General features: G+C 35.4%; 1 protein-coding gene and 1 long non-coding RNA gene across 2 annotated transcripts; one reads left to right on the forward strand and one right to left on the reverse strand.

Moving 5' to 3' along the window:
• The first annotated feature begins 10,254 nt into the window (after positions 1-10,254).
• On the forward strand, positions 10,255-15,720 carry LOC131315297 (raucaffricine-O-beta-D-glucosidase-like). The gene is made up of 13 exons (XM_058344456.1): positions 10,255-10,498; positions 10,752-10,821; positions 12,289-12,347; positions 12,478-12,553; positions 12,727-12,804; positions 12,936-13,023; positions 13,152-13,482; positions 13,653-13,768; positions 14,002-14,219; positions 14,315-14,346; positions 14,613-14,715; positions 14,848-14,956; positions 15,057-15,720. Exons 1-13 carry the CDS (start codon positions 10,370-10,372, stop codon positions 15,271-15,273), a joined length of 1,626 nt encoding a protein of 541 aa, XP_058200439.1. The 5' UTR covers positions 10,255-10,369; the 3' UTR covers positions 15,274-15,720.
• Positions 11,027-12,256, reverse strand: LOC131315310 (uncharacterized). The gene is made up of 2 exons (XR_009196683.1): positions 12,091-12,256; positions 11,027-11,966 (listed from the first exon to the last, which is right to left on the reverse strand). It is a non-coding gene; the product is annotated as an uncharacterized LOC131315310 (long non-coding RNA).
• Positions 15,721-16,731: the final 1,011 nt, after the last annotated feature.

Here is a 16,731-nt window from a genome sequence, read left to right on the forward strand (position 1 = left end):
TGATGTGATGCTTACTGTGTAGTTTTATCTAATTCATTCCCATTGATAGACATGAGAATATCTCACAAAACGTTGATACAAAATGCTCACTAATGCATCATGACTACATAATAGTTACGGTGTTTCCTCAACTATGTAAACAATAATTTTGTCCCTCAATTTTTTAATTACAATCTATTTCGTCCAGTTTCTAGGTAAAATTTTGTCCAATTTCGTACAATTTTGGACAAAATAGATTGTAGAACAGAAAGTTGAGGTGAAATTTTTTTCTCTTACATAGTTTAAGGATGAAGTGGAAAAAACGTCGATATTTTAGGGGATAAAAGTATAAAAAAAAAAAAAACATCCTACTTGATTGGTCCGACGGGACGCCCATAAAGCAACTGCTTCAGGCCCAATGTTTGGGTCCAAAATTAGGTTCCCAGTTCCTACAATTCTTGTATATGTGTTAATGGTAGGCTCAAAATAAAATGTTTCCATCAACAACGATAGGCCAATATGGAGAAAGGCCCAATAACCTTTTTAGTCACATAGTTATAGTTCGCTGGTAACGTACACCCATCAGAATCGCGAACTCGCTAATTTTTCAAGAATTCGAGCAAATTTGCAAACTTTTAATATTTTGAATTTTGCAAGCTGTTTGCAAAGACGGGTCCCAGAGATGTATTTACGCCGAATATGTGCCCTGTATGTATTAATTCATAGCAGCTCTGTTCTAAGTTTAGCCAATTAACAACTTACTTTACACTTTAGTTATGCAAAAAATAGTCATCATTGCCATCTTCTAGTTATCAGATTAAGTTGTTTTTTTTATGATGCAGTTCGAATAATTATGTCTAAATTAATGAACAGATAAAAAATAATATTGCTTACGCAAAATAATACTAGCTTTTTGTAAGATAAATTTCTTTTTTTGCCCTTCAATCAAAACTTTAATTTGGCTCAAAAGTGAAGTTTAATTTAATATTGATATGACTACACAAAAAAAGAAGGGCAAGAAAGGAAACACAATTTCTTTTGTACATTGATGTGATTACATTGACAATCTTTGTGGGACTTAAAAGCATTTTTGTGGATTAACAAACGTGGACGGTGGAAGTAGATAAAATAGGATGGAGGGAGTACATGTTAATAGGGACGTGTGTGTGAACAGCAGTATTAAATGCGTTTTCAAGGAACAAACAAATGCTCCAACGGTTGGACTAGAAAACAATACTACGGCCATGTAAAGCAAAAACCACTTAAAAAAAGGGGAAGTGCTACAATACACATTTCTTATTTGGGTGTGTATCATATGCACCCTCATTAAAACACACTAAAATGTTATGATTCCCAAAATGTTATGAATGTATTACTCAAAAGTTACGAATCATATGATGAAAAGTTACGAATTTTTAGTATGAAAGTTACGATACAAAATAAAATGTTATGAATGATCGGTCCTACAAGCAATTTTTTTATGAGGTGGCACAATATGAACCACATAATAAGTGCATATGGTACACACCTTAAAAGGGTGTGTATTGAAGACTTTCCCTAAAAAAAGACACAACCGAAACAAATCAAGCATAGACAAAAGCTGCAAAAATTCAGCAGCAATAGTGAAAAATCAACAGGTTTTGGAAAAATTAGATTTGCATAAAGTTGAAGTAACCAAGTTATATTGCTGTCACTGCTGTTGTTGCTGCGCGATTGCTGAAACTCCACCACCTTTGCTTTGTACAAAAACTGTTGAAACCCGAAGCTCTAAATCCATCACAGATTAGTGATGGTCAACCCCAACATGTGGTAAAAATTGTAGATCTAACTCTCACTCGAAGAAGTAGAAAAAGGATCTTAACCCAGATCCACAAGAGAAAGTGAAAGCAGAGGAGAGAGAAAGTTCAAAACTTTAGGAGGAAAAATAGATTGGTGAAAGGGGGAAGAAGGGAATGGGAATTAAGGGAAAAGGAAAAAAAATCACATCACTGCTTGGCGATTTTCTAATCCTAAAATTAATAATGGGTTGTCCCAAACGTAGAGCGGAGACCGACGTAGCATAATATCCGGTAAGTCTGGAGTCGAATCCACAGAGATGGTGATGTGTGCTGACTAAAAATTCGGGTTGTTATAATTTAAACGGGCTCTTAGGTAGCCACCCCTTGTAGTTTGATGCTAAGATTAACTAAAACTAAGAAATTGAATTTTTTCAAATAATTAAAAAGAGGTACGGTCGTAGAGTTCATAACACACGTAACCAGTCCGGACTTCCCTACTCCATTCGGTGTTCTTAAAAACGTTCAACTTTGGATTGAAAAAGATACCCCGCAAGATGCGAGATCCTATGGTCGCCGTTTACCTATGCGCAGTGGAGAATGAGTTTTGGATCCCCATTTTCCCGTTCACATGGGCTCCAACAATGCCCGAGTTCGTCCACGGAAAGTATTTTTACAATCTAAAATCGTTTTTTTCATTGTTTGAAAATAGGAGCAGTACCCAAACTGCCCACGGTGTGCTAATCACCTCGCGACCCTACTTCAATGACTACTCACTGATCATTTGCACAAGAAACAGAAGAAACCCTAGAATGAAACATGATTCTAAACGCGCGAGATAAAAATAAATAAAATATTTAAGTTAAACAGGAATCAAGGAACACTTTTGATAAATAACAAAAATCAATATGAATTATCGGAATGCGAATAATTGAACAAAGTATCAAATAACATGAAGGAAAGAGAGCTCGAAGAAAACTAAATAAATAATCGAACCAAAGAACAGTAGCCTCGTCCGTCTTGATCTCCGCCCCGATCTTTTTTTTCTGTTTCCTTTCGTGTGAAAAGTCGTCTGCATAAAACCTATTGAAAAATTGGCTTTGTTTGGTTTACATTTTAAAAAATTATTTTTGAGAGTTGGAGTAGAAATAAGTTGAGAGAGATAGAGAGAAAAATTTATTAAAAAATATGCCGAGAGTTAAAAGTAACTTTCAAAATGTTAAACCAAACGGAGTGAATATATATGCCGGAGCCCCTCTTGTCCTCCTTTGTTTGTGGGCAGAAGATTCCCCTTATAAATGTTGTAGCCGACTAATAAAACCCTTGTGGGCTGAGATAGGCTTAGGCCTAAGACCTTTTATATGGACCCACCAGTTAGTCTAATGCATTGGCCCACTCAATTGAATTGCAAATTCAGTAGGTTTTGCCGTGGACTAAGGCTCAGGTCAGAAATCTTCTTAAAAAATAAGCAGCTTACTTAACATTTTTAAACTCAAAACTAAAGTAAATGAAAAATATTTTTTTAATTTTTTTTGCATTGTATAAAAGATCTCGATGAGATCTTTCAAACAAGATTCATATTGCATATTTTTTCATTTCAATAAATTTATAATTTTTTAGCTTGAAATTGCCTTCTTAAAAAATAAGGATTTTTTTTACGTTCCGAAACGAAGCCTAATTAAGTCCAGTGCTAATAAACTTTTGACCCATATGGACTTGTTTCTTCAAACACCGTTCAATATTCTAACTTTGCGCGTTTTGTATCAAACCCTCCAATTACCTACAATACAAAAATTAAACATTAAATTCCAAGTAACAATATTAAAAAGACTTAGCAAAGATAAATTAAGGGGCGCATATGTAAACATTTACGCGCCTATCAATCACAATGTTACAAAAGCAATGAATAGCAACTCTTTTTTGGTGCAGGTTCAAACGACTTTCAACTCTTTCCATTTTGCTCTACGGTGTATATAGAAAATGAGCTAATATTTCGGGCCCTAAACAATGTATATTGTCCTTAATATTTCGGGCCTATAATGTTGAGAGTGACGGGCCTATTCACGTGGCTCGAAAGAATTAATATCTTCAAACCGATGTATTTCGTAAAGTTATTGGAGATCTGGTATAAAAGAGATTCAAATTAAGAGGTAAGGAACTTGGTGCAAAGATGAAGAAACTTTTCCAATAGCTTTCCAATTGGAGGCATATAATTGTCGGGGGCGAGGATGCAACATAGTTGGGATGTTCATCCTTGGTGTGATCATGTTGAGCTTTGGGTCCGTTTTCTTCATTGTAATCTCCTTTAATTCTTATATCTATAAAATTGTTTCTGTTGCTGATAAATACAAAAATTCTCGAATAGCTGGGATTTGTTTTCATATTAGAGTTGATTTCACTTTTCATCGATGACAATGCAATTCTTTTCCCAATTAAAATGTTACAAAAGCGCGCAATTGTGAATTTTCCCAATCTTAGATTGAACATCACACGAATCTCAGTCATGTGGTTCACGTCCCGAACATATGATTATGATTGAAGCCATTCGTTTTGTTGTTGTTTTTCTTAATAACAAACCATTCATTTTTTTAGACTAGTCGAGCTTGTTGTCCATAATAAAATGAAATTCGTGAGTTATATTGGCATGCACAGACCCGTATGAATGAAACACATTTTTCTCGAAGCGAATTCCAAAGTTCATAGCCATCAGTGTTTTTTTTTTTTTTCCCAAAGAAAAATGTGTTCCATGTTGATAATAATACTGTCGAATCGATCACCTTTTAGCATGAACGAGAAACACGACGAGCTGCACCCACCCAAAGCAAAAATGAACCCTTGGGGCATACTACGGCCCCAATGTCCCTAATTATCATCACACGGTATGATTCACATCCTATGGCCAATGCTCGAGCATGACCGTTAATAATGTTGTGGTGGAACCCCAACGTGATAATTCACACCCAATGCTCGAGCATGACCGTTAATAATGTTGTGGTAGAACCCCAACGTGATAATTCACACCCAATGCAATAAATGCAATTGGGTGTATAATCATGTTGTTTCCGTATTAAAAATAATTTATAAAATGAAATAGTTATTATTACCAGAAAGATAGCGGTAAGTACTCTGGGTATCGTTCTCAGGGATTACGTAGGTCAAGTTGCGATTGCTTCAATTAATTTCTCATCCAATCCAGAAAGAGATTTGATTGTTTGATTTTTAAAATATTAAAAGCTAAATAAAATTTAAGCAATGAAAAAGTAGGGAGAGATTATGAGAGAAAAGATCTAGGGTTTCGAATTCACTCGACCCGTTGCAACAGTTTCTATGCGACGATGAAGGTTAATTATTCGAATTAATCCGGATATTGGGTTCGCGAGCCCTCCTGATGTCACTAGAAGGTTTTTATGAATCATCAAATAGCATGAGGTGTCACCGTCTAACACAAACCATCTCTATGGCACTGATCGTCTAACAGCACAACACATCTAACGGAGCATAACCCATCTTACTCGATTATCACAAAACAATTAAGAACTGTTATATGAATGTATATAAAATTTAGGAATTCATATACAAGACATGATGGAAAGAATTAATATTATAAATAAATTCTTGAAAGTTACTCCATTCGTCTATTTTTAAGTGTCTTGCTTCGTAATTTTAACTTATTAAAAAGACATCATCATTATACATTTCACATCAACTTTTTCTTCCACTTCTCTACTTACTCATTATCATTACACTTTTACTCACTAACTTTTCAAAATAGAATATACTTTTAGGGACAAAATAAATAATGCACCAACTTTTATTCACTAACTTTACAAAATGGACATTTATTAAGGAACAACTCAAAATAAAATACTGGACTCTAAATAAGGGACGGAGGGTTACAAAATGGATATTTATTAAGGGACAACTCAAAATAAAATACTGGGCTCTAAATAAGGGACGGTGGGAGTATATAACCACGATTCAAATGATAGAACACTAAATCAGAACATATCTTTGCAATAATAAAGCCCATTGAAATGTTAAGCCTTCAAATACCTACAAACACAAAGATCAAGCACTAAGCTCCGGGTAACAATACAAATGAACTTAGGTTAAATTAAGGAGCGCTTATGTGAATAATTACGTACCCATAAGTGTATATATGGAAACTTAGGTCCCGTTCCCGAAAGAAAAATAAGTATTTATTTTTTAAGAAGACAATTTCAAGTTCAAAAATTATGTGTGTACACAAATAATTTTTCTATCAGTATGGATCTTGTTTGATAGATCTCATTGAGATCTTTAATACGGTGCAAAAAAAATTGGAAAACTATTTTTCATTTACATTTTTTTTGAGTTTAAAAATGTGAAATAAGTACTTATTTTTTAAAAAAGTGTTCTGAAACTAGGCCTAATTATTTTTTGAATTTCAAGTTCTAAATTGTACGGAGTAGATTATTTTTCTTAGACTATGTACATGGGCGGGTCTACATAGTCTTATCAGAGTCACAGACATCGACTAGGAAGAGTCTCATGATTAGGAAGAGTCTCATGATCAGTCATCTCGGTATTAGATAGATGAGATTCGTAAAGAGATGAGATTAAGATTGAGATTGGTAATTAGAAGAAATTGATAATGAGAAAAGATTGATAATGAGTATGTTTGTTTGAAATAAGATTCGATGATGAGATTATTAATATTATGTTTGTTTGAGATGAAATCAAATGATGAGATTGGATTGATAGAAGAGATTGATAATGAGGAAATGTTGGAATGAGATTACTAATACCATCTTCAAGAGGGTATTAGCAATACCCCAAAGTTAGGGTCTTCGCAATCTCTCCGGATTAATAGTTTAGACCATTTTTGGGAAACCAAACTGTATTGACAGTGCCGGGTCCGACATTTGGGTTGCCCAAGCCTGACCTTCCACTTGGTTGCCCACTCGGAAATTGTAATCGCAAGAAAGATTTGTGGAGAACCACACAAGAAAAAATGCGTTTAGACCCATTCCGGATCTCACAAAAATCTAGAAAAACATCCAAAAAAATTTAGATATTATTTTATGGGGCCTTGTAAAAAATCAGCTCCAGCGAATTTCGGTAAGTATTACTTTTTGATTCGTTGGGGCGAAATTGCTCAATTCGCCTATATGAATCCAAAAGTAATACATACTATAATGTTCATTGGAGCTGATTTTTTACAGGGCTCCATAAAATAATATTCAAAAATTTATGGATATTTTTCTAGATTTTTGTGAGACCTGGAATGAGCCCAAACACATTTTTCCTTACGTGGTTCTCTGCAAATCTTTATTGCGAATAACAAGGCTCGTTGCCCACTAGTGTTAAGTATAAAAAATAAAAATAAAAGACATACACACAACAACAACAAAAAAAAGAACAAAAACAAGATTATATTGTTCATTCAGCTTGAATTACATCACCCGTCCCTTTTCGTTTTGGCTATAGCGTCCCTTTTCTTTTTTTCTTCTTATTTGATAGCTCTCCTAATTTTCTCTCCTAATTTTTTTTATCTGTTATTTACCCCAGGTATAGAAAACCTCTCTTTGCCCTCCTAATTTTCTCAAGTATCATAATTTTTTAAAGTAAGTGAAAACCATACATATTTACTTTTTAAAAAAAATTTGCACAAAATTTTTTGGATGATGCCCATAAATATATTTTTTGCTGAATTTCTTTTTTTTTTTTGTAAACATATAAAATTTTTTTTTTGTTGCCCCTTACTGAGGGGTTGCCCGAGCCGGCTGGCTTGCGGGGCTTACCCCTGGCCGGCCCTGGGTATTGATAATATCACCACTCTACCAATCCAATCATAACCTCTTGGAGGGTTATCAAACGGGACCAGAGTGAATATTTATCATAGACTATGCACATGGGCGGGTCCGCGAACTCCTTCTTCATCATTTGGTGTACACCAAATTATGTGAGACTCATTTCGGGGTCTTACACTAATAACTAGAGCCATTCAATTTGTTTGTCTTAATAACTCAAAAGGTTTATTTGTTTGTAATACATTCTGGTTATAATAAAAAATACAAAATGTAAAATACAAAATGCAAAAAGTAAAAAAAATACGGCTCCCAAACATTAATCGCATTATATGTGCTTTTTTTTTTTTTTCGCACTTTATCTTTGATGTGACTAGGCGGTAATATAAGCCTAACATGTTAGGGGCATTAAAGTTGTCGACTTATGAACCTGTCAACTTTTTTATCCCATACATCACAACTTTATCACAAACCTCACAACTTTATCACAATCTAACGAATATTTCCAACTTTATCACAAACCTCAATATCAAGAATTATACTAATATTTTATATTTCCAACAAATTAATAATATCAAAATGCTACACGGTGACAATCCGAATTTCTAAATCGCCCCAAAAACAATAATAAATTTTCTTCTTTAAAAACATTAGAAAAGTGCGGCTGAGGTATTAATTACAATCTCCCTAACTTATTGATTTTCATCCTCGCAATTTTTCGATTCAAGATATCTATTTTTTTCATTAAACAAAAACACGCTTCTGCTACACACTTTGATTAAAATAGTTTAATTTCATAAAATCACGCTTTCGCTACGCACTTTGATAAAAATACGATGTTTTAAAAATCACCCACTCATCCCATATAAGATCTGTTCCTTAAGCTTTGATACCAACGGTGACGACCCAAATTTCTAAATTGTCTAAAAGTAATAATTTATTCTTTCAATTTTCTTCTTTAAAATCATTAGAAAAATATGGTGGTTAAAATTACCCCTTAAGCTATAGAGAAATAAGGAAACCCCTTCAGTTACAGAGAAAGCCATTGTTGCATTTTTTTGCCTTATGTATTTTGAGCTGAGTCATTCTTGCATAATGATTATTTTTTCGAGTTATTTATTTTGCTTTTGAAGAAGGATCTTTGTCTTTCTTTGAAAAATGTTTCTAGTGACAAGAGATGAATCATGTAGTGTTTTTACATTATTAATTTGTTGGCAAATGTATAATCTATATATTATTTTTTTGGGATCGGCTGGCCATATATAAGCCTTGGTATTGATATGTTTTTGGAGCAAGTTTTCATTGATTGTAACACAGTTGTAATGTATGGGATAAAAAAGTTGACAGGTTCATAAGTCGACAAAAAGTTGGAAGCTTGTCTACAAGCCTAACATGCCCCTAACGACACAGTTTGGGAGCGCTGCAATTTGCAGCCCAAAATGGGCGCTACAGGGACTCGGCTCCCTCCAATCTCCATTGAAGCAACTAATTTGTTTGGTAATGGATGCTTTGGCGGCTATGCAACTTATTTTGGGTCCGAACCAACCATGTCATATCTTGAGTAATATTATCCATGATTGCAGATACTTGATGAGGCAGCTGGGAGTGGAGAGAATTGATCATGTCTACCGCGAAGGAAAATAGTATGCGGATTTGCTAGCTAATATGGTTTTTAATGATACTTCAGATTTTGAATAGGGACATGTAGTACGAGGACCTTCAAAACCGTACTCATTACAGTGGATTTGGATAGCAGACAAAGTATTCTCTGTAAAATCGGTATATAGGTAGTGGAAAATCCAGACACAATCCCGGAATACTTTACTGGGTTCGTTGTGGAGGAATCTGAGCCCCCCTAAAGTGGAAATTTTCTCATGGATGGCCATTCAAGATAGAGTTGCAACAAGGTCGGTACTTCCCGATAGAAACTTAATTTCGGAGATTCAATAAGCAGTGTGCCCCCTGTGTGCTTTACATGTGGAAACACCTCAACATTTGCTCCTACATTGTCGATTTTCGTAGGTGGTGTGGTCAGAAATTTTGGATTGGTGGAACATCCAGTGGGTCTGTACATCCTCAGTAGCAGAGTTAGCGCTTTGGTGGTTTGAGAATAGATTTTGAAACTTGGAGAAAGATATCTGGGAAATTTGTTTTTTTGCAACGCTTTGGTCCTTCTGGTTAACGATGAATGGCTATATCTTCAACGGGGCAACAACCTAGGCTTCGGAAGTGGCGGATTTAATTAAAATTAGAGTAGCCATGTGGATGAAGGCTAAGTTTGACATCAAAATTTACACAGTGGAGGATTTCAAAGGTTATTTGGAAGAGATTCGAAAAGTGAAGGTGTAGAGTGAGTAGTGAGGTGTTTTATCCAATCTTGGTTGGATAGATCTTTGTACTTTTTGCTTTCTCATCGATGTACCCCTTCGAGTTTAATAAAAAGTTCCATTTGCCAAGCAAAAAAAAAAAAAAAATGATACTTTAGATTTTCAGGTTTTCGATTGTGCTCTGGTTTGTATTAATTCGCAACTTTGCGATGACTTAAATGGGGTCGAGTACCCTAGACTATCATAGGTCCTTTCTTTCTTTAATATATTAATATGTTCCTGTTTTACGAAAAAACAAAAACAAAAACAAAAAGAAGTAACTCATTTGAAAAAGACTTGCACGTACATATATTGTTCACATGCATGAATCACATGCAATACTCCTGCACGCCTATATAAACCCAAGTTTGTAAGCTCCAAAAAAACCCACAACACTACAAGCTATACATAAGCTCCTTTGTCTTCAGTAACGAGTGCTATTACTTGCAAAAAATAAGCAATGGAGGCTCAAGGCAATGGCTATGGTAATGGAAAGCACTTGCCAATTATTGGCAACGGCTTTCCTTCAATCCATCGTGTCTCTTTCACCGATGATTTTGTTTTTGGCGCGGCATCAGCTGCTTTTCAGGTACTCTCCATGTCCCGTAGTATTTAGGTCAGAAGAACCAAGAATGGGGGACAAGACTGAGTAATTAGTTTTGCATGGAACACATTGTTACACATATCAATTGCATGTGTACGTTAATTAAACCAGGCTTAATCATCTATAAATCACGAAAGAAAGAACAAAACAAAACAAAAACAAAAATCTTCAAGGGAGGAACTTTCTACTTCTACTAATATATAGAGATAAGCTGTTTGGTTTTGGTGTTTTTTCTTAGTATGAAGGCGCGGCAAAGGAAGGGGGTCGTGGCCCAAGCATTTGGGATGATTTCACCAAGAGATGGCCTGGTAATATCTCTCTCTCTTTCTCGCTCTAGATGGTTGGATCACTTGTGTCCATAGAAATAACAAACCAATTCTAACCCCGAGGGACTGGCCTGGCATGTGATTCTTGGAGTGTGGAGTTGCATTTCTTGTGGTTGTAGTTTTCTATTCCTCTGGTTTGATGCCTCGTGCTTGAATCCTTTTAATCTTTGAAATTTATTTTCAGAGATTAATAAAAAAAAAATTTCTATTAAAAAAAAAAACTACCAAGTATTTAACATGCAAATCTGCATAACATGTACAGCTAACAGCTAGATTTTCAACAATTAGCTAGGCCTTTGCTCTTCTTTTTTATTTTTTTTATAAGCAACAAAATTTTATTAGAACTCAACAAAGAGTACGAGGAGGCCGAAACTAAAGCTACAAGAAGAACCTTGAAGCAAAAGAGAAGGTCAAAAGAAAAGAAAAAACATCCAATGAAAATTGGATGAAGCCACAAACGGAAGCAGAGTGACATCCACCTAACATCAAAACCATATAGTCACGTCCTCACTAGATAACAACAATCAACTGATTCTTAAATCCATGACAAGCAATATCCATGTCCAAACAACAGAACCAGAGTCATGATACTCTTGAGATCAAAATCAGCTTCATAGTATCAAAGTAGCATCACCAGCAACAAAGAACCAAATGTAGCAGTAACCATATCCATCTTCAGTATTGAAATTCAGCAGCAGGTTCAGCACATTATCACAGCAGCAGAAACTCAGATAAGCAATTCCAGCCCGAAACCTTGAAGACTTCCTCCATGACACCAGCACCATTTTGACAGCACACGAACCCAATTAGCAGAATAATAAATGATCTTTGAAGGCATGAGCTTGGGATCAATAGTCGTGACATCACAGATACAGTTCAACAGACAAAACATTGCCTGATCCTTCAATCTCAGATTCTCTTAGCCCTCCAATATATATCAAAAAAAAAAAGCCAATGTGATAGCATCAAAACAGCATAACCAGCAATAACAATAAATCTCCACAGCTTAAACAGATTAATCTCCATAGTTCAAGACAGATTTGCAGCAAATTTCAATTCATGTCTAGCTCACCCCATGCATCTTCTTCTTAGTGACAGTAATGCCTCTTCCAATCAGCTGCAGAATGCTTAGAAAGAAATAGTAACAAAGCAATATCACACCCCTACCGAAATAGCAACACAGCCCCATAGCGGCCGTCAACAAAAAGTGTAATCAAATCCAAATCTCAGTGCACACTCCTATCAGTTTACCATTTTCGAGTCCTTCCAAATAGTTCAACCTTTGAGAGAATCCTAAACCTCTTAGCCCCCTAAGACCAGGGTTGGAAAGAGGAGGGTTCGTCCAAAAGGCAACCTCTTAACCCATCAAGAGCATGACTATATAGCCCTTGCTCTTATTTAGCAATAACAATCTTTTCATCTTTTTGGATGTTCATGGTGAAATGGCAGGTAGGATCACTGATGGCAGTAACGGAAACACGGCTGTTGATTTTTATCGTCAATTTAAGGTACATTGTTCTGAATTTTATAGGTAGAGTTTAAGCAGTTCAATTAATCATATAGTATATGCTACAAATAATGATGGCAATAACGACTTTTTTGAATCGCCCTTTGGTTTTGGAACACATGAAATTGTAGGAAGATGTGAAGATCATGAAGAAAATGGGTTTGGAGGCCTTTAGATTCTCAATCTCATGGTCCAGAATCTTGCCTTGTAAGATTTGTTTGTTTTAAGTACTTTTTGCTGGCTTTATGAAATCACTTGTGGAATAACACCAATTTATAAAATTGCTTTTAAAATTTTCCTTCAACCATGGGGTCCTGTACTTTGTAGTATTTAATTTTATGGACATGTTTCTAATGTTAATACTATAATGCAATTGTCAGGTGGACAGCTAAACCTGGGTATAAACAAGGAAGGGATCCGGTTTTACAATGATCTAATTGATGAGCTTATAGCAAATGGTTATGTCTCTCAAATTAATCATGATCTTAATGGATTTTGATACGAATTATAGCAAATCATGTTTTCATTTAATCTCAAAAAGTTTGTATGCGCGCATGCCAACATAATTTGTATTGATGTACGTACGTAGGTATAACACCATTTGTGACTCTGTTCCATTGGGACGTTCCCCAAGCTTTGGAAGATGCATATGGCGGCTTTCTAAGTTCTAAAATAGTGTAAGTGATCGAATCCGATTTTATTAAATAGCTATATATGTATATCCACCTCAAAGATATTGTAATTAACGAGTATTATTAATTAGCTGAAGTAATCAAATGAGCTTTGGTGGTCTATCAAATGTTAGGGCCGACTTTTGTGACTACGTGGATCTTTGCTTTTGGGAGTTTGGTGATCGAGTGAAACATTGGATCACACTAAATGAGCCATGGAGCTTCAGTAAGTATGGGTATGCAACTGGTGCGTTCGCACCAGGTCGAGGCACTACTGCCGAAAGGCCTGTTACATCTTCGACTGAAGATAGCACATGGAGTTTCGAGCCGTCGCATCGATCTATTACAAGTGCTCAATCGGAACCATTTGACAATGGGAATCCTGCTACAGAACCTTACATAGTCACGCACAACCTTCTTCTTGCTCATGCAGCTGCAGTAGAGCTCTATAGAAAAAACTATCAGGTTCGATCAGTTTTACTTTAGGTTCCCACTTCCCACACTAGTATGATAAACAAGAATTAATTGATATAAAATCATTGACTTCTGTCTCGTACGTCTCAAAACTTTAGAGATTTGAAAATGGCTCTGATGAATTAATTGAATATGGAACATGCATGTTTGATCATTAATAGGCATGCCAAAAGGGGAAGATTGGAATCACTAATGTGGTAACCTGGATGGAGCCTTACACTGATTCGAAAGCTGATATCGATGCTGCACAACGAGCACTAGATTTCAAGTTGGGATGGTGAGTGAGTACTACTTACATTCTAGCTTGGGAAAATGCATACTTGTATAATGAAGGACTCTAGCTTATTCGGGGCCAAGCGAAATTCAAATACGGGGCCCTTCAGTTTCCATGTTCTTCCTAGGTTATTTTTTCTGAGATTAAGTTTACAGTTGATATAGCAACTTTTGATTTCTTTTTCTTTTTTAACGATGGCAACTTATGATTCTTTGACATCGTATGTGTTTGATCAGGTTTGTGAATCCAGTGGTAAATGGTTGTTATCCGCAATCCATGAGAAAATTTGTAGGAAACCGACTACCCGAATTCTCAGATACTGAATCCGAGAAATTGAAAGGATCATACGATTTTCTCGGAATAAATTACTATACTGCCCAGTATGTAGCAGATGCATCACACAGTCAAGTTGAAAAGTTAAGCTACATCACAGATCCCAAGGTTAAGTACTCAAGTAAGCCCAGAATTAACTCTGTAAGTTATTATATATTCAATCATTAAACTGACTTCCAATACTTTTACTAAGGTGGTATGTGATAACTTTTCCAGGTGTGCGGAATGGGGTTCCGATTGGTCCACAGGTCAAGCCTCTAGCTATATAAACTTCAATCAAAAGTTCACCAAAATAGGATTGTACTGCATTATGGCATGCATATGTTTGTCGCGAGATTTGGGTGTCAATCTCATTGGGATGTCGATTTATATACTTGTCCTTTGTCCATTGTAACCTTCTTCTCTTATTGTTGATTTTTTTTTCGCTGTCAAAACAAAAAAAAACCTTGCTTCTATTAGTAAAAACATGTTTAGTTCTGAAATTAAGATATCTTTTTTGACAATAATGTTGCAGGCTAGTTGTGGTTGGATCTACATGTATCCACAAGGAATTTATGAAATTATGATGTACATAAAGAAAAAGTACAATAACCCGGTCATTTATATCACAGAGAATGGTAAGTGATTACTCCCCTATCTATCCTAGTATTTTTTTTCTTAGAATCTTCAATACTGTGGAGAAATGATAAAGAACTAGTAGTGATTTCTCTCTCTTGGTTTGGTCCGAAATATTCTTCCCTTTTTTGTAGGGTTGGGCGAAGAGAGTAGTTTAAAAAACAGATTCACAGAAGCAAGAGTGGATGAAATGAGGACAAATTACCACATTGATCATCTCCGTTGCCTTCGGGAATCAATTGAGTACGTACTCACTCGAATAACTTTGTCTGAGATCTGTTTCGAGTAAAAACAAAAATATAAAAACCTTATTTCATATGCAAATCTTATTTTTTTTTGACAGTGATGGCGTTAGGGTGAAGGGTTACTTTGTGTGGTCGCTGTTTGACAACTTCGAATGGGCTGTTGGTTACACTAATCGTTTTGGAATGATTTATATTGAGTTCAGAGATGGAAATTTCACAAGGTATCCGAAAGGATCAGCCATATGGTACATGAATTTCCTCAAGGATAAGGGCGCCGAAGCCCTCAAAAAACAACTTCCTGTTCCCGGCAAATAAATAATTCTTCTTTGCTGTTGATTTTATGTTCCGTCTTTCGGTTGTCCTCCCCATAACTTAGTTCAACGATTTCTGTTTTCGTGTGTTTGTACCCAAATAAGTGAAGGTGGACTCCAATCCTGGTGGAGGGTGTTCCAACTGGAGCATGTTAGATGGGTCGTAAGGAGAGAGAGTTGGCTTTGTCTGGCATTGAAGAAGGCAATTGGGAAGTAATGAGAGTGTTGAGCTGTGCAGGTGTTGTGCATGTGTATTGCATAAATAAGTATCTTTGTATTGTGTTCAAAGTGTGGGTAAAAGAGAAGAAAAGAGAGCAGAGAGTATGAGTTTGTGTGTGAGATGAAAGTATGTATGAGAGGAGAGCTGCGAGAGGTCTGAGTGATTGAATTGTAATTTTGCTTGTGTTTGTTTAAAGATCAATAAAAGTAGTGTGTGTTTGAGTGAGGAAAATTGAGTCTCTCTGTACCCCTCAATTATATGGGTAGTTTTTAAGTGCAGAAAATCTTTGTACCATGTGCAAGGTACATGGCTTTTATGCGTTACAGTTTTGATACAAACAAAAACAGTGGTAGGATGGAGAGATCAAGAGCCAGCTGCAACTTCTTTACCTTCTTTCTTTCTTTTTTTTCTTTTCGTTTCATTTCTTTTTGTTTTTTCTTACTCATGTGATCACTTTGTTCTGAATCTATAAGAGGAACTTATTCTCTCTTATAGAATTTTGCAAAAAATCGAATCCTCAACATCTTAGTTAGTTTGTCAGTGTATTGGGCTAAAACAAAACTGTGGTTAACATTTTGTAAGCACAATTTAATGGGATATTTGTTATTTGCAAAAAATACCAGATATATCATTATGGTAAGATAATTAATTACAAGCTAAAATAGTGGAGTAAGTATATGTATTCACATTGTGGTTGACTTTTTTTACTCATTAATAGTAATGAAATCTTATTGTTGGAGAGTATTTCATATTTAATAGACCTTAACTTGTGTCCCGGGGGCACTTGTTAGCAGAACCGTTATTTTATAAACAAACCAAGTTATAGAAACATATAGTTACGTAAAAAACTAGATTCTCTTATTAGATATTGATGCAAAAAATCGTAATATTTTTTAGATTGACGCTTTTACGTTTTCGCTCGTGCTTTGATTGACTAAGAATGGACCACTTGCTCTTTGATTGACTAAGGTGGGATAATAATTACTCCCTCCGTCCCTTTTTAAGTGTCCTGCTTCGTAACTCCAACTTATTAAAAAGACATCATTATTACACCTTTCACATCAACTTTTTCCTCCATTTTCCCTACTTACCCATCATCATTACACTGTTATTCACTAACTTTTCAAAATAAAATCTACTTTTAGGGACAAAATAGACAATACACCAACTTTTACCCCCCTAACTTTACAAAATGGACACTTATTAAGAGACAATCCAAAATGGAATACTGGACACAAAAAA

Source organism: Rhododendron vialii, chromosome 13a (genome assembly GCF_030253575.1).
Source record: "Rhododendron vialii isolate Sample 1 chromosome 13a, ASM3025357v1".
In the NCBI taxonomy this organism is placed as follows: Eukaryota; Viridiplantae; Streptophyta; class Magnoliopsida; order Ericales; family Ericaceae; genus Rhododendron; species Rhododendron vialii.